A 19,308-nucleotide genomic window follows, 5' to 3' on the forward strand; every position below is an offset into this window, starting at 1 on the left:
ATTTCACACCCTGAGGAAGAGATTGTGTGGTTATTACATGTAAACATCATATGTCTCGTTAAATGTCCTTTGAATAATCATAAACATTTAATCATGCCTAATACACTGGTGTCTTATAAGAGCTTAATTATGTTGATGACCAGATAAAATATGAGCTCTCTTAACTATCTACATAGGCTTGCTTGTCAGTTGGGATGTTTCAAGAAATCTGAATCCTTTCCTGAGTAACATTTATGTGTCTTAGTGAATGTTGTTATCGCAAATTTCTTTCAAAGGAAAATGACTAAATATATACAAAATTATGCAAAGAAAAAATGAATGAGCACGCTTTTTTTTTCTCTTTGTGAAATCAAGTAGTGATCAAAGCAGCAGTAACACTGTGGAGAGAGCAAGTAAGAAAGTTTGGTCGTACCCTGTGGAGGGCAGTAATATGCCTTCTAGTGTCAAAACTGTCAAAAATTCCAAATGAAGAAGAAGAAGGAATGCACGCATAAACAAACAACCAAAAAAAGAAAATGTGGAAAGGGGACTCTTAAACAGCGGGTTCCATTTCAAAGGTTACTGGTCAAGCACACAGCTTAGAGCAGAGGGCCCTCCTCCCTGATGATAGATCCAAACCGATAGTTTTGCTGAACTATGCGGCAGCATGAGCCATAAATCTTAGATGTAACTCACCACAGCCTCCTTCTCTTTTCCTGCCTGTGTGCTTTGTCCAAGCTTTACTCTGTTCCCTACTTCCCAAGGATGTACTCACGTGGCTGTCTGTCTTTTTGCTTCTGCCACTCTCTTCTGTTATCTTCCTAAACTACATGTCTGAGTATGCACCATCTGAAAGCTGTTTTCCGATCGGAATAGGTTGTGTCAAGAGAAGGAAGGATTTTGTACTCACTGATGGTTTTTCACAGTCTTTCTGTGGCCACACAGAACACGTTCAGCCTGGATGACATGTCATATAGCCTTTAAAGCCTCTCGCACTGCACTCTCTAGTATCACACTCCATAACTCTTTGGCAACGCTGTGTCATCTGGATCATGAATTCGTTCACATTTGTTCATGATAAATGGTGACGGCAGTAATTTAACTGAGGGACTGAGGGAGCTTGACTTTCCATGAACAGCATGTTAGTGCTGTTAGCTTATTTTTGTGATTTAATTTTACTATATTATATGGTGGAGTCTTTTCATCACAATGTGGTAACCATCATGCGACAAATGGTTTGCAACAGCAGGCTCTGTTATGGATCTCATTCCAAGTTAATAAAATACCCAGACTGATTCAATTGTGCAGCCAACAAATAATGTAGTGTCTTTCTGACGCTACAGGCATTCAAAAAAAACAAGTATGTTGGTGATGCACACCAATCAGCCACAACAATATGACAATAACAGACCTGGCCTCCAAATTCATCAAAATTCCATACTGATCAAACAGGTCACAGAGGCCCCTCCTCTTAACCCATAGGACCCAAAGGACACCAGAGGACACCCTCAGAAGGTCCATGTCCATTCTCCGATGAGTCACAACTGGAGGCACATGAGATATCTACACAATATCAGGGAAGTGGTCAAAATGCTATGCCTGATCGGTGTATATCAGCCTCATATCAGCACAACTAGCGTATTTCCTGGAATGTTACACTGTTTCTTAAAAACGGGAATTTAAAATAAACTTCAAAATAAAATTTCGCTAGGAATATACTCAACACTGAATCGGTGTTTCAAACTGCAATAATGAAAGGCTTTGGTCGTATTTTCATATTTTTCAGCGCACACACAACAGAAATACTCCTGCAGGCTCATCAGAGAAGCACCACCTGTATAACAAACAGCTCTATCCAGCTGATGCCAAACACAGTGATTCAACAAGAACAATCCTACGTGGCAAGGCATGAATTTTCTCAGAGTGGAAATCAGTTGAAGTGAATGAATTATGCAAATGGAAAAGACGGATGGGCAGACCTCTGGACAAACAACAGACCATTAGTCGGAGTAGGCTGCTGTCACTTGGCATTGGTGGGGGAAGCTCCCTGAAACCTTTCATTCAAGAATTATATACTATATTTTATCATGAATCACCGAATCATTGGCTGTATAGAATAACATACATACAACCACAAAACATCAAAAAGTAGCCAGACCGTAAATAGATATTTTTAGACTGCTGTCTAAAAATATTCTGGAACACGTCAATAAATCAAGAGTTGGTATATGTGTGAAGTGAGCAACAAATGGCCAGTTATGCTGAAGCAGTCTAAATCAGTTTTATAACATTACAACCCATACAAATAATAGTCTTTAATCATACATCATTTGCGTATCACAAGCTATTAGCTTAAAAATGTCCCACTTATATCCCACTTAGCAGCCTGTACACTAGTAAGGAATGCAGTTAGAACTGTCAGCCTGACTAATAAGATGTGCTTGTCTGATGCACCACACCAAAACTGGGCATGGAGTAAATTAACCTAAAAAACAGAAATAGAACTTAAAAAAGTTGCAATAACAGTATTAAATTGTGATTTCTTCATATGCTACATTCAAAACAAGATGTGGAAGAGAACAAACAAACCTGCCCTGAACTTGAGAGAATGGCAAAGCTAAACCCTTCACAGACCACAAATTATTTCATAGATTCAAATCACAAACACTGCAACAGGCAATGACATGGAATTACCTTTGAACTTGTGGAAGACGGCCCAGAGTTCAGCAATGTCAGTGGCAAAGGTGATGTCTGTGTCCAAAACGATGACCCTCTGCAGATCTGATGGCAGTGTTTTGGTGAGTACCAGCTTCATCAGCCCGTAGATCCCAGAGTAATGTTTGTTGGGGATCCATGACACTTCAGACTGAAACACCACAGTGAAGAAGAAGGGTTGGAGTTTACACTTTTGACATTAAATAAAGTTTACTAAGCTCATAGTGACTGAAGCCGCAGAGTGTTTGTTCCTCACCTTTAGCTCATCTGCATCATAGAAGTCCACCCTGACGGCAGGGACCATCCAGGTATGGAAAAGAGAGGACAGGATCTGCTGAGCAATGGAGTCTGTGATGAAATGGAAATGAAGAGGGTTCCGCCTGCAAGCACATACAAAAACATGTCCAAGGTTGAATATGTCATTCTACAGCAACACCTGCTTCCTTTTACATAAATGTGCGTACAGTGCACCCCACTAACTGCATTAAATGAAGACATTTTATAGAATTAAAAAGGCAGTGTGAAGTAGAGTTTGAACAATGGCTGGATTAAGCGGAAAAGAAAAACACTTACTCAAAACATGCAACTAGAGTAGTCGTTTTCACTACACCGATGTTTTGCTTGCAATAACTGAATTACTCCCTAGCTCAGGGGTCGGCAACCCGCGGCTCCGGAGCCGCATGCGGCTCTTTCGTTCCTCTGTTGCGGCTCTCTGTGGCGAACGGTGCGGAGCAAGGACACTGATCAAAGCCGTTCACTTTTTTACGCTAACTGCCTCAGAATAGCGGTAACTAGTCACTCATCAGTGAACGAGCGAGAGCTACACAACAACTGAATGACACTGAATGCCACACCACACTCACGGTTGTAACATCACACAACCAAAAAACACTGAACTCCCACAGTGCATTGCAGCACATTTACTAGTTGCTATCGAGTATTTAATTCAAATGTATTTTTATTGTAGTGCGTTAGTTTTTTTTTTAAATATAATTCTAAATTTGAATTGATGGTGATCTTTTAACATTAAAATAAAATGTATTAAATTTTTTGTCGCTCAAAATACACGTCACAACTGCCGGCGTGCGACACCCGCCAGCAGATCCAGCCCGCTATTTATTGAACTTTTCTACCCGAGGTAAGCCAACCACGGATAAATCCCTGTTATGTTACATAAATGCAATTTCGTTTTCTCTGTAGCAGTTATTTCATTTCATAAATGCAACACACTATAGGGCTAGCATAGAGGTAAAAACGACATATGCAGTGTTATCTTCATTTTAGATGGCAAGGGGGTTTTGTGGCTCCCACTGTTTTCTTTTCTGTGGGAAACGGATCCCAATGGTTGCCGACCCCTGCCCTAGCTTAACAAATGTTGCTTTATCGACTGCTGGATAACACACTATTCCCTTCTGTTAAAACAACACCACCCTAGAATCTGGGTGGTTTTGTAGCTCTTTGGTGGGATCATGAGTCATGGAGAGGGTAAGGACATAGGAATACAGACTAATGTATTACTTGTTTCAAGACCAACACAAAAGTCAAACATCCAACACAGAATACAATTTTTTTTTATTATTTATTTATTTATTTATTTTTATCTTGTGCATATGATAGGCTTAACTTTCTGCAAGCCCATTTTGTCAAGGGCTTGAATGTAATAAACATTAATTTATATGTTAATGTCCTGGACCCTAACATAAGTGATTTTTCTCAAACTTGACAAAGGGCCATAGAATACTGTACATTTATTATGCATACAAGAAAACTGATTGTGACAAGGGATGGAAATCAAGCCCAGTGTCTGCCATTTACCAAAATATGGTAGTCCATGAGTAACTTGCCCATGAGTAGAGAAGAGTATTTAGTCTACATTTGAATAACAAATTAAGGGATTGGTGAACATTCCAGAGGCTTGAAGAGAAAGTTACAGCATGACGAGTTTATGATTCATATAATAGGACAACCGATGCTTCATCCAGAGAGATAACCATACAGTCAGTATCAACTCACACACAGATCCAGGGTGGGATATAACATAGGTATTTAGAACTTCCGAATCAGGTCAAGAGAAAGTGGCACTGAGCAGAGGATATGAGCACCATGGGGTGTCTTGTGCTGAATGGCTGTGGGAATGAATGTGTCAGCTGTACTCGCTCAATTAAGAACTGGAGGCTGAGAACTGTCAAAATGTATTGAAACTGGAACCATTGGAAAAGCTGTCAGTCACAGCAGTGCCAATGGAAAGGGTTTTGACATCTTCTGGACAAACAGCAACAAGCCTTTGACAGAATGATTGCGTCCTAATGCCAATAAGGATGCAATATGTCAAGTACATCCTGACTATCAGCGATAAACTAATCCTCTAATCTTCATAATCCAATATTTTCCTGTTCTACTGAAGACTTTCAAACTGACAAAGATTCAGATTTGTTCTGCTCTTATCTGATCATAATATGATATGTTCAGACTAGGGAAGCCATAATCAGATCGTATCTCCCAAGTACAGATTCTAATTCCTAAGTCAGGTTACTATTACTGCCTTTACCCTGCAGACGATGTCTGTTCGAGCGTTGCAAGTTAAAAGTTTTGATAGCACAAAGAAAAAATGAGTAGCACACACAGGTGGACAGTTAACATGTTTATTGGAAAAATTTATTTGATACTGATAAGAAATTCAGAAACATTGTTTAGCATTGTTTATCTTTCAAAACGTTGCTATGTTTAAATATGCAAGGCTCTCAAATATTATACGTAGATCGGAGTGACATTTTTGTTGGGGCGCAAGGATGAAGTGAGTCTGAAGATAACCTATTAGTATGTTAATCTAATAAATGACAAATTCCTTTAAACCAAATAAACTGTTTATGATATATATATATATATGTGTGTGTGTGGGTCACTTTAACAACCCGTCTCCTTGAGCCACTGCCATCGCTGCACTGGTTCTGGTGCTGGAGAAGGGAGCATTGTTTGTGTCGTTTGGAGTCTATTGTACCCTTTTATATCGCATTAACATTAATCCAGCTATGAAAAACTTGTTGCATCATTCCGAAGAAGACTCATGGCTGTATTAGCTCAAAATATCACTTGTGACCATGTGATATTTCAGTTTTTGTTCTTTAATAGATTTGCAAAAATGTCTACTGTGTTTTTGGGGTGCTGTGTTTGCGCTTTAATGATGAAAAAATGAATTTAAATGATTTTAGCAAATGGATGCAATACATCAAAGTGTGAAATTTTTAAGGGGGCCTGAATACTGCCTGTACCCACTGTAGTTGTTTCTGTTTTTATCTTGTAATTTTGAATCTATTTATGAAGTAATTTTTGGTTTCTTTGTATACACCTCCTTTTAGCTAATTTGGGTATTTTTGCAGACATAATATTCCCTGAAACACTTTGTACGTCTGTAGGTGTTTATGCATTTCTAGATACATTAATAAGAAATGTTAGCAGTCACCTCAAACAGTGGCTCTGGCCAAGAGACTCATTCAGTATTCTTCACATGCTCCACTACACTACAGTAGAAGGTCATATTCTAATTATATGCTTCAGCATTTCTGCACATAACCAAGAAGGTTGTGTGCAGCTCAATCTTTTTCCTCAGTAAACCATAACCAGCTTCTACCATAGTTTATAAAATGCCATCCAACAGTTGTTGGAAAACAACTGCAACTTATTTTTTTACAATATAGTCTTAGAGGGCAGAGCCTTATGGATGCAGGCCTTAAACTGAAGCTGCATAACACCACTTATAACACCAACAGATCCACAGAACAATCTCAACAATCTAAACATCTATGTCAGGATGTTACTCATTAACTTCAGCTCAGCATTTAATTTCATAAAGCCTGATCATGAATTTAAAAAACAAGGAAATAGTCACTGACTTTAGGAGAACCCTATAGGACTAACTATCAATGGTCAGGTGGACAGGTTCAGCTTCGAATTTCTGAGGGTCCACATCTCAGAAGATCACACTTGGAGCACCAGCCCACACCAGTGTTCCACACCTCATTAAAAAGGTTCTTTTTTTCCGAGGACCTGGTGGTAAAAGTGGACTTTTCCAACATCATCTGATAAACTTTAAGTGCTGAACCACTGAGATGACATTGACATAATGCTGTACAGTGTGGTACACCAACTGAACTGCTGCAGACAGGAAGAACCTGCAGCAAGTAATTAAAACAGCATAGCGGATCATTAGATTTCTTCTTCCCCAGGTTAGAGGATATCCACTCAATCTGGCTCCAGAGATGAGCTTCCTGAGAGACTCCCCCCCCACACACACACACGCTGGGCATGGACTTTTCTCCACCCTCGCTTCAGGCAGACTGAGGACCATCTGAACACAAACAAGCAGACTGAAAAACAAATTTTAATAAAACTGAACCAGTGAGGGCTATTTATTAGAGAGCGGCCATTTGTTGGTTGTTAGTGATGGTTTCTATTTTTATATCATCTCATCTGACTCTGGCTCCGTGTAGCTCCACTCTCCACTCTGAATCCAAACTACCATATTCCCGGTTATTGTCAGTTTGGCCAATGCAAGGAACGCATTGTCCATGTTTATATACAGCTACACTATGTTAAATCACAAGAAGGGATTTCACATCTTACAAAATGTAGCAGTTATGTGAACTAAGTTACCAACTGTAATACAACATCTTACAACAGCAACCAAGGCAACAAACAATCACTGGTTGCTGTGTACTTCGACGATGGCACTAGATACTGGCACTATGGGAGATGACTATGAAAGCCGGGAAGGGAGATAGGTAATTATGATAACAGTTATAATTTATGCCAACCAAAAGAGGTCACTGAAAGCTTTTAAACAGATGACTTTTTTTTGCCAGTCATTTGATCCTGACAGGACACATAGAGCAAAGTTGTTGCTGGACAGATCAGACTGATGAAAAGCCCTGCTGTCTGACTGAATGTAGCAGAGAGAGGCCATCTCTCAGGTGGCACAGCATTTGTCACACAGTGAGGGCTAATATACAGGACTCTCCATCACCGTGGACAGAGATGTGCTGGTAGCAAATATCTGATTTACAGCTGTGGCTAAACAGAATACCACTGATAGAAATGAAATGACAGAACCGTAACTACAGTAAATGAAATGGCATTTATCTTTTAAATCTCATTTCATAAGGGATTTATAGCATGTGCAATTTTTCAATAGAAATCGACCATACCGCGAAGATAAACTACAGGAGAAGCCATTTGATAAAGACTGCAGTTAGCTTGTTGCAGGGCCAGACTGTGTTTGTCAGAGTGCGTTTGTCCCAATCGATTCCGTGTCCTGTTCCACCTTTTCAGTCATTCAGCAAGATAAACCACACTACCACACGCCAGCGCAACACGCTGACCTCTTAGGGACCTCCCCGCTCATATATTTGTCACTCAGTGGCAAAACAACAGTGAGTTAACACCCCCTTTGAGTTAACAAATGCTGCTGGTAGCCTGTCCAGATACAAAGACTTTCCTTCCTTCCAAATCTTCACACGAATTAAAGAGAATCTGTAAATGCAAATTTGGACAGAACACTGATGTTGAATCCTTGACCATTCTCTCCTGAAAATAGACAGCAAGAACTCAATCACAGAAATAAATAGAAATGTTATTTTTTTATTGAAGAATTAGGCATTAATTATCATGGTCATTCAGTGTTCTCCTGGTGGATTCATGCACATTAACATCATTTTAGCCTCTCGCTTTAGGAGTGATCTTTGTCAACCACTCCTGTGGAAGGAAACGTTTGTCTTATATCTATCTGACTGTGGATTTGTGGATTGCAAAACCCTTTAGAGATAGTTTTGTAACCTTTTCCAGTCTGATAAGCAACAACAACAATGCTTGTGCTGAGGTAATCAGGAACATTTCCACCGACATGTGTTGTGAAGACAGGACTGTGGAACACTGAACCACATCTGAAACTATTAAAGAGTATGCCCAAAATATGAGATTATGTTCAGATTCCTGAGAGCCACAGTTTCTCCAAAAATCCAAAAATGAATGATGTGAGTTCTTAACAGGGGTAATAAAAACCTACTTAAAAAAATCCCTCCATTACTGTGTACTTCAACCAACAACTAAACAGTTCTTTCATGAATCAATAAAGTCACAAAAATAGTGCAAATATATGAGACGCCCAAACCCCTCAAAAGCACAGTCAACAAAGTAAATAGTCCATTATTAGTCCATCATTCTTAACAGAAGTAGATAAGATGTACCTGTGGAAGAGCACAGACTTGACCAGCGTCACTACGTCTCGACTTGCGTTGTAACCTGCACACACGATGGCCACATGGATTGTCTGTGGAGAAAACGAGAAAAGAGAATGAAGGATTAATGGTAATGAATGAGATTTCACAGAAAAGGGTGACAAAGGTAACTGTGTTGTTTAACCAGGAAATGAAATCTGGCAAGATTAATCATTATGATGTCCACATATTTTACCAATCGTCCACAGGCCTGGCTTACTGTTAATTAATGCAAATGAGAAAACAGCAAGATATGGTTTTAGTAGCCTTAATAGAAATGACAAAACTATGCATACGCTACAATGTACACAGTGGAATCACGACTCATGCAAGATCTAAAGGGCCTTTAGTTAGGAGCCAGAGTCTTTGTAACACAGACTCTGTGACCATGCGGCTTGATGACCCGACCACACTTTCACCAGACCCATTTGTGTTTTCGTTTATTTAATACCGCACTCTACTCTATCTTCTTTCAGATAAAAACAAACTAAAACAACACTTATCAGAACAATGGACACTTGAACATCCATCAGAGTTATATTAACTACCTACAATGACAAAAAAAATAGTTTGGCAGGTACTAGTGTTTTAGTTTTGCCCAAGCCCCATCCACTAACATTAAAGAGCTTATGTATCCAGTCAGTGTAGCTTTGGCTTCACCTTTATGTATTAGGAGAAGCGACAATAGTTTAGAAGACACATGGGAATTAGTTGAGTCATTAACATGAATTTTAAAATTACTACATACATAACTTATTCTGTCATAACTTAAAATAGCCGAAACTCAGGGAATTCAGTTAGCAAGTTGGATGAAGTTTTAAAGTAAGAGCTTTTAAGGAAGAAGATTCATAACTGTGTGGTTTGACAGCAATTAATGCTCCACTGAAAAACACAGGTAATAAAATGATTTAGAATGATAGCTTTATTGGATGGAGATCTCATATTAAAAAGTGCCACATTGCGTTTTTTCCATGGCATATAAATGGCTCGTTTGTTCTCATCTTCAATAAATTATTGACATTACTTTGTATGGTATCTCCATTACTATTGACAGGTATGTAGTTTAGAATTACTGGAATATTAGAAATGAGTCAATAAGCTTTAGAAGGTTTAGGGTTCCAGTATGAGGTAACCATCAGTCAGACGCTTGCAGCAGTAAAACTGCATGAGATATGTTTGTAGACAGCACACGGTTACTTGACAACAAGGATGAATGCTATCTCTGCTAAAAAGTTATTCATGCTCCCAAAAGAGGTTGAAATTGTCAATAAAAACAGCACTGTTAATGGGGAAAAAAACTAACTGTAACCAGGAGCTGAGAGGCAGTGACTGTAAAGAGGAGGTTCAGAATTATATTTAAGAATATTAAATTGTCACCTACTGTTTGCAGCGTACCTGTGCAAATAAAGAAAACATTCATCGGATTACTGATAATGGAGAAAACTAGAAGAAGGTTCTTAAGTAAGTAGTATTCGACATATTGAATAAGCTCAAGTAGTTAAGAGTTTTTTGACAATATGACAGATACCTAAATTGCAAAATTGAGATTACAGCCTTGGTTGTCACTAAAACAGTGGACAGTTAAATGCCGTGATGTTGGCTTGTCACAGTTTCCTTTGAGTCATTAGCACCTTCCAGGCTTGTCCCTTTTTTAAAGTGCGTTTCTTGTGGGCCATATATTTTTAGCTGACAGTTGGTCTCTAGTTGCCGTTCAAGGTACAGTTGAATAACCAACTTGTACATTTTTCACGTTTTTCAGTGAAACAAGCATAACAGTGTAAATGGTCTACTGTATGGACAGCATTATAAATCTGGTGATAGGAACCAAAGTCACGGCGAGCATTTTGTTGTAGTAAACGTTTGCTTGTGTCATATGTAAATTTTCCGTAACAGATGCTCCTACTGGGTGTTGCCTCAGCATTGGTAGCCACCTACTATGCAATTCTAAAGGTGTTTTCATCTAATAACACTACAACTTGCTAAATTTCCTCAACATTCCATGGTCTTTTGTTGCCTCACCTTTACTAGTCGCTTTTTGTGTGTATAACCCGTGAGTTTTGACAGTTCAAGTTCCAAGGTTTGACTCGAGTTTATGCAGACAAAAAAAAATGACAATCCTAAAATGCCTGTTGTACACTTTTCGCTGAATTATAACTCCGAGAAGCACTAAAGTACACAGTGCTGGTGAAACTGTCACGCTATTCCAACTAATAGCGTTTAAATATCGCACTTCTATAAAGTCTGGAAGAAAGATAGATACTACACTTTCCATGGCACAGCTCAGTGGTGTCTTTCAAAAGATCTGCATTGCACACATCTTTCAGACATGGATACAGAGTTTTGGAGTTAATTCAAAGTATGGCATGCATTTTGAGCTGTTCCTAAACCATTTTTGTGTGTGTGTCTATCAGGCTGCATCCTGCTGGGGTTGGCTGCTGAAATCTAGGAATGCCATTGCCATAGGATGGAGGTGCCTGGTCTGGTCTAGGAGGGTGGTACATGTCTAAGTAACCATACGAATCCCAGGTCCAAAGGCTTCCCAGCAGAACACTGAATTGCTAAAAGATGGTTGATGTTATTCACTTCTGTTGTCGGTGGTTTTAATGTTGATCGGTGCATATTCAGTGCATTTCATTTACCGAAAACAAAATCAAAGGCAGAGAGACCTATAAATAAACAGCAACTGAAGACAGTTGCAGTAAAAGCAGCAAAAAAGAAGGAAATCCATTCTTTGATACTGATGTGATGTCCATGTGCTCCAGACTTCAGATAGTCATTTCTTGGAAAGGATTTTGGTTAAAAACATTAACTTGTTCCAATTATTTCTGACTCCATGAAAACAGAAGAAGACTTCTAAACGTATATGGACCTAAATGTACTTTATGTGTGTGCACGTATGTGTTATCAAAATAGATAGAACTGGTAGTGGAACCAGATTTCTTTTATTGATCATCACTCATTGTTTGATAGCATCGTTCCAATACATTTGAGGGTTAATACAGAGCATTGTTAATTATTTATATTGAGATATTTATATTTATTTATACCCAGTATGGAAGAACATTGCAGTAGTTAGAACTTAGACTTACTGAAGGCAAAAAACAAGATCCTTTTCATCTTTATTTGTTGGTATCTGATGACGCACAGTATAACTTATGCTCATTTATCGAACTAAAACATGTCTTGATGGACTAATTCAAAAGGGGATTGGAAGTAAAAATGGACTGTCCCCCTGTCACTATGTATAACAGCTAAAATGGTGGATGGAGACGACTATTTTTAAAATTACATTGGCATTTTCCCTCACAGTTCTAGGCTATGGCTCCAATTACAGCTCAGAATGTCTCTCCCTGATGTCAACCGACATGTCAAAATTCCATGCGGACTTTTTTTTTTCCTTCTTCTCAATAGCACTTATAGTAATCTTCCCGCAAAGCTCAAGGCAGCTGGCCGAAACCTCCAAAAGAACAGGGGTCATGTTCAAGCACTGCTGGAAGCTGTGCTAAACTCTTACTTTCCGTTCTAGATTTTTTTCTATTCCAACCCCAAAGGAGCTCTGCTTCTCCTGCAAGTTCCATCAACTGTGCCAGCTAAGAATTGCATGTGCCAGCTGATGTGGGAAAGGAAAGTGGAAGGTGGTGATAAGAAACGATCCGGGGGCATATCCTTTCTAGGAGTGTTATACGCAAATCACACAGCTGCCTGTGAGAAAGCACCAGGTGTGCTTGAGTGTAGAAGAAAAATCCGCTTATGTTATCGTTTCAAACCACTGCCTAGGACGGTGCATTCAAATGTATTTGTAGTAAAATATATGATGTCCACTTACAATAATTTTATCCAATATATCAGTATAAAAAATAGTAGTTAATAAGGGCAACAAAGAAAAAAACTGATCCCTTTTTAAAACTAAAAAAATGTTAAAAAGAAATACATAAAAATGTGATCCGAATAAATAACTCATGTCATGCAGGTAAACTGCAGGATCCAACCAACATATTCAAACAGAAAATAACAAACTGCTTAAAAGACATGGAAAGCGGAAAAGGCCATAGACGGACAGTTGTAGCGCAAACTTTATTGTCACATACACAATGATGAGTGATGAGCTGTGATGCTGAGAGGTACTAGCATTGTGTGGACAGCAGCATGGTTATGGTACAGCTCTCACATTCTCCAGCCTTCGGACAGTGAGCCATATCCCAACAGAAAGCCAACTCTATCACTGAGGCCTGAAGGCAAGTTATAATGTGGTTTCAATATGTTCTAATAGCACTTCGCTTCCTGGGTACTATCTTCAAGGTCATAACGGATTGCTCAACAAAAAGGCTTTGAACGATCGCAAAACAGTTTTTCTGCTTTTAGAAATGGACATAAAACATGTCTCACCTCGCACTTATCCACCACTGGCTGCTGCACACAGTCTGAGCTGTTTCCCACTGCACCAGCTTTCTGGCCCTCATTGTCGCCAGTGCCTTCCTCTGAATGGGTTCGGCTTTGGTTGCCACGGTGACCGCCGCTTGGAAGGCGCGCAGGCGGGCTCCTGGGTGGCCGGCTGAGCTCTCGGCGCAGTGCCCGGTTCTCCTCCTCCACCGCCCGGACCCTCAGCTCCAAGGCCTGCCGATCGCCGGCTCCGCCCACTGGTGTTAATGACTGGGCTTCCAATGGAGACAGGGGGAGGGGCTTCACTGTGGGGTTAGGATGGAGAAAAACTGAATTAATTTGAGGACAAACAATGATCAAAATTAATACTTTTACATACTAAAACAAAACATATTGAAGACAAGTCTGTACTTCACATACTCACTGTAGACTACTTGTGTGTGAAACAAAAAGTTGCGACTTTCAGTAAATTTGTGAGTTGCGATAATACAACACAATATGTTGGTTTAACGTAATAATACGTTAACAGTTATAATGCAAAGTTGGGCAAATCCAAAGTTTAGACTCATAATTTTACACAATAAGTGTAACTTTGTGTAAAGCCTCAAACTATCAAACAGATAAAGAAGGTTTTGGCTGGATATCCCATTTGCATTTGGAAACATGCCCCCAATGTAAGTGAACATAAGTCTAATTCTTTAGTCAACAGGTCGTATCATTCTGAGTGAAACAGCAACACATGGGAGAATGATGGAAGAGAATGGCAGCATTCTTTCTATAGTATAAAAAATAAGTATTGATAAATAATAAACCTTCACAACAAGAGAAACCAGAGGAAAACTCCCTAGGGTCATTTTCCATTCATGACCCTTGAGAATAGGAAGGCCGTGCCCAAAAACCTGTATTTTGCAAACCAGTTATGGAACAGCATTCTCTAGACAGAGGAAACTAAGATCAAGCTGTTCCAAAATCAAGACAAGAGCTTCAAATGACATTGGGTCACGAGTGCCTGATAATGATGTGACAGAAGACAGAAGCTGCCTGATGAATTCTGAAGTGTATTGGGGTATACATTCTGCTCAGAGACAGCCAAGGGAAGCAGATGGCTCCTTACTGTACAGATGGACATAGCCTACTGTGAAATAACCCAGTTTTTGAAGGTACAGAAGCTGGATATTCCTCAATCAATCACCATGTCAGCGTTCTGATTTCGACCTGATCAAGCATGGACTGCTGAAGACAAAACCAAAGGCAACATTTCATGATATCCATGGGTTCCAGGAAAAGACTTCTAATAAACCATTAAAATGAACATGTTAGTTGTGTTGAGGTTAATTTATCAAATTCCACTTGTATTAAAATGGCTGCAATATCTAATGTTTCCACGTCATATTTTTGTTTAAGCTTCAGTTGCATCTTGACTGGTTTATCCAACAATGGAAATCTCAAAGTGAAGGTGTACATACAAGGAGTTGCTGTATATCAGAATGTTGATTCATTTTAGGGCAAGGGCTATTCACATATCTTTCTATCAATTCTGTTATTGCAACGGCGCGAGAGCTGTTGCTTCACGTATCTATCTAATCAAAGCCAGCAACAATTTCCTCTGCTGTTCTCTGACAGCTTCAAATATGAAAAAGTGGCCTTGACTCCCATAGAGAGTCATCTTTTGAGACAACGCAAAGCTGTCACTCTCTTTTTACTATATCTTAGAAACCTCAATTCCCATGGGAGAGGAGGAAGTGTCTTGGTTCAAGATCATTAAAGACTACAATAGATTCTATTCAGGCATACACTGGGGAAAACAGCCAGCCTTGGAGGACTGCACATACCATAATGCACTATGTGCATACAAACAACTTTCTACTGAAGACTTCATGTTTGCATGCCATCTACACACTCTTCACAATATCCCTCGAAAACCTGTACTCGAAACCTGTGCGCTTACCAAATGATCTAGGTGCATGAAGCATGGAACTGAGATCCGATGTCAAATGGCCAACACATTCTAATTCCAGGTGAGATCTGACATATTTAGAGATGTTCACTTGTGATCAGATCAACTGGGACACTTGTAACACCAGGTGTGAACAGGGTCTGACAGACTCTTGGTTACCAGTAACTCCAACATATAAAGTCTCAGTGGTTTCTCACACTGATTTGATGTAAAGGCCTCTATTGTAAGTCCAGCTACTAAACGGTGTGAAGTAATGTCTTTTCTTGATTTGCTCTGATATACTGTCCCAACTGGACGTAAAAATTAAAGCAACATAATATATAGACGGACCCTTTCCACCATAGGGGACCACTAAGCCCTTTCCCAGAGAACAAAAGCGCCTTCTGGAGTCCATTTTTGCCCAAGCTGTAATTAATTTGCAGAGTGGATTTTCTGGGCCTAATCCCATTGAACTGGACTCAGTGACAATTTGTTTGTGCTACACAGAGATTGCATATGGCACTTCTAGGGCGGCAGATGCACCTGGTCTTTAGGAGGCCACGCCAACTCATTTGGCTTTTAGGTGTTTGTCATATCATCAACATGCAAACAAAAGCCTCGGCGAAGCACATGAATCCAATTTCCCTCCAGAGGAGGGAAATGACAATATGTCAGCTGAGTACAATCTGCCATCCTACAGATCAAAGTAATGTACCAGCAGGTCGTTTGTTTTTACACTGATCAGGTTAATAATGGGTCACAAAATAAATAAAAATCATCAACCATGTAACATTTGATTTTGGAAAATACTGTCATGTGGACTTCATCTGTTCCACTGTGGTTTATATTAGAAAGGAGCCAAATACTGAACGTTAGGTTTTTAATCACCTGATTTTCAAAAGACACTGGAGGGACTTTGTGAACAATTCATAACTTGTCACATTCACGTTGATCAGATTTCATTCATATCAGCTGTACGGCTACATGCTCTGCCTCCCCGTTCTCAGGCAGATGTCTGCAGGTGGTAGCAACACATCCATCATACTGTGGCATCTGCTCACCTGGCAGACAGCGCAAAACACCTCCAAATAAGTACACCAGCCAGCTGCCATTTTGTCTAATCGCTTGGATAAAGGGGATGGAGGGAAAGGGATCAACAAACAGTAGCCCTAACCCTGCCAGAGACAGAATCTTGAGAAAATCTAAATAATGAAGGTAAAAAATAAAAATTGCGTTACTGCATTAAAAATAACACAGAATATGCCTAAAGGCAAAGTCAAGACATAGTGTAGTATAATGTGGATTTCCCCTTTGAGATGTGAAGGCACCGCTAGAGCCAGATGTGTGTATACATACATACATACATACATACACACACACAAACACACACACACACACACACACACACACGTATAATATTTATACCCTAGTTGGCACATCTCACAAGGTTTGTCATGCGACCAATTTTCAAAAAGGTGTAGGAAATTATAGCCTGCCTTTATAGTCGCCTCTAACAGATAGTGTGCTCTCTGTGTGCTTGTGTAATCTCTACATGACGGACATAAAAATGAGAATAATGACGCACTCTTTCTTTTCCTTTCTCTCCACAAGGATGGTGTGTTGTGTGTGAAAAAATACGACACACCAGGTTTTCATTTTAGATGTTATTGAGACAAGCACTGATATATACAAAACCCCAACTCCACACCAGATCTTTAAAACGGAAGGTGCTTCTGGATGGCGCTGGATGACTGGGAATCTTCACAGACAACAAATGCTGATGAGAAGTGCAAAAATGACAAGACACTGCAGAATGATAGTATTCTATGCATTACTAACTATTTTTTGGGGGGGAATGTCATACACGAATGCCAAACTTGTGTGTGTGTGTATATATATATGTCTATATATATATATATATATATATATATACATATATATATACATATATATACAGTATATATATATATACATATATATATACACGCACACACACACACACACATAGATATATATATATTAAAGTTTAACCAAGTTGCCAGAAGGGTATATCCATATTGTGAATACCGAAATGCAATGATTTTGTTTAAAAAAAGAAATTATGTTGAATTAAAAAAAATTAACAAAAGAACAAATGACCAGTGTTAATGAAAGAAGAAATGACTGAAGCTAGAATACTGTTCAAAAGCTCATTGAATGACACAAATGACGCTATGGTGTGGAAAATGTTAAAATATACCACAGCACAGCCAGTATTTCCTTCAGAACATAATCCATCATGGTGCTTGACTACACCTAGAGCCACAGATTCTCATCCAGCCTGTGACTAAAACGCGTAGTTATAATGAAATATTATTGCTTTTTTCCCCTTCCAGTAAGCACATCAATCAGAATAGAGTGGGATCACAGGAAGAAAGGCGTTCAAACTCAGGCTGAGCTGAGGGTCTGCCTAAAAGATGGAGGATACATTTCAGTGGGCGTTCTTCTTGATGCTACTAAATTACCATTTTAACTGTTGATAAGAAGTACAAATTGCTTATAATAGCATACTGAAGCATGCTGGATTTTGATACCCAATACTCAAGGTGACATTTTTATTAAGTTGCATCCTTAATAAAGGCTGAGGCTATATGCCTGTTGATACAGAGCTAAATCAAGTTACAGAGACCTAAAACTGTCAAGTTCTGTATGACTCAAATTACAATGCTGTGAAGTGTGCTTACACCTCCAAAGATGGTGATTAGGTTACAGGAGCAGTGGAACAAGTACAAGGTCTGATGGAATTATAAGAAAATAAATAAAAACAAGCAAATGTCAGGTTGTGTGAAAGCTCTGCGTCTGTTACTGTCATATCTGCTAAATCCTGTGTAAATCAAATATTCCGCACATAATACTATGAAAGAGCAAATCAACCAACCAACATCATTTCACATTTAATCTCAGCTTAGCTGCAGTTCTGATCATCACTAAGAAACTAATCACGGGCTTGTGCTGAAATCTTTGCCAACGGCAGCGATCAACACCAGACATCCTCCCATGATCTGCGAGCCACATCCTCAATTACATCTGATATTAACAACCGCCGCTGAATCAACTGCGCACACTTGAACACACACAGTATTTGCAACATTTCAGCAAATGCAAAACATTTTGTGGGGTTTAAGAAGTTATGAAGGTTGCCTCAGGGACACTGGAGCTGCTGAATGTGTTTTCACCACAGGACCAATACATAGCTCACTGAAACACACAGCATTTTGTTTATTTCAGAATGAGGTTTTCTGTAGTCCAGACTAGAGGGCATGATGAATTTGAAAGGATTTTGTGTATTTTTTTAAAAAAAAAAAAAGTAGGACAAAGAATGCTCAACTTGGCCTTGAGGGGAACTTTAATAAATTTGGCAGGAGGGTCAAAGTAATGAGGTAGTAAAAGGATATGCGATTAATAGTGAAGTGACAATGTTTGCACAGTGGCCTTTGGTAAAAAGGATTAATGAGAATGTTTAAGTGTATCCTGTTTTTTGCAGACACCATTATGACCAATTCAGATGAAATATTGTGTTCAGAAAGCTTAGTTTTCTGGGGCTAAGTGTTTTTTTTGTGTGTGTGTTTTTTTGTTTTTCTTTACACACTCATTTATTCCATCACTTGTTTATTCAGTCACTTCTTCATTTCTTTTCAGCCCTGAGTGGTCGTTAAGGGACATGGCAGTGTGTAAAGACTGCACAGTATTAAGCTTGAGTGGAAAATCTAAATTCCCAGTAAGTGAAGGGAAACCAATTTAAAATAAAAAGTGCAATTCAGAGATGGATAGAAAGAAGAATTTATCGATTTACTCATTTAGGGCAGTGATTGAAGACTTGATGGACTGAACTGAACAAAATTTTCTTACACACTGCAAAACACTACCGCAATAGTATGTTACTGTGTAACATAATCTGCTTGCTCCCTCTTGTCTCTTGGTTCATCCAACTACACGATTGGCTTTAAATATCTCCACGGGAGTGCTTTAATTAAGTAGTCACCTTTAGAA

At 39.2% G+C, this 19,308-nt stretch overlaps 1 protein-coding gene across 1 annotated transcript in view; it reads right to left on the minus strand.

The window, feature by feature from the left end:
- The window catches only part of large1 (LARGE xylosyl- and glucuronyltransferase 1), an 80,616-nt gene that overhangs the window by 40,362 nt on the left and 20,946 nt on the right, over window positions 1–19,308 (minus strand). Inside the window, exons 3-6 of the mRNA XM_047575607.1 lie at window positions 13,350–13,648; window positions 8,934–9,016; window positions 2,951–3,074; window positions 2,674–2,845 (exon numbers count right to left, since the gene is read on the minus strand). Of these exons, the coding sequence (XP_047431563.1) occupies window positions 2,674–2,845; window positions 2,951–3,074; window positions 8,934–9,016; window positions 13,350–13,648 (678 nt within the window). The remainder of the gene's footprint in view (window positions 1–2,673; window positions 2,846–2,950; window positions 3,075–8,933; window positions 9,017–13,349; window positions 13,649–19,308) is intronic.

Source organism: Mugil cephalus, chromosome 22, assembly GCF_022458985.1.
Source record: "Mugil cephalus isolate CIBA_MC_2020 chromosome 22, CIBA_Mcephalus_1.1, whole genome shotgun sequence".
Taxonomy (NCBI): Eukaryota; Metazoa; Chordata; class Actinopteri; order Mugiliformes; family Mugilidae; genus Mugil; species Mugil cephalus.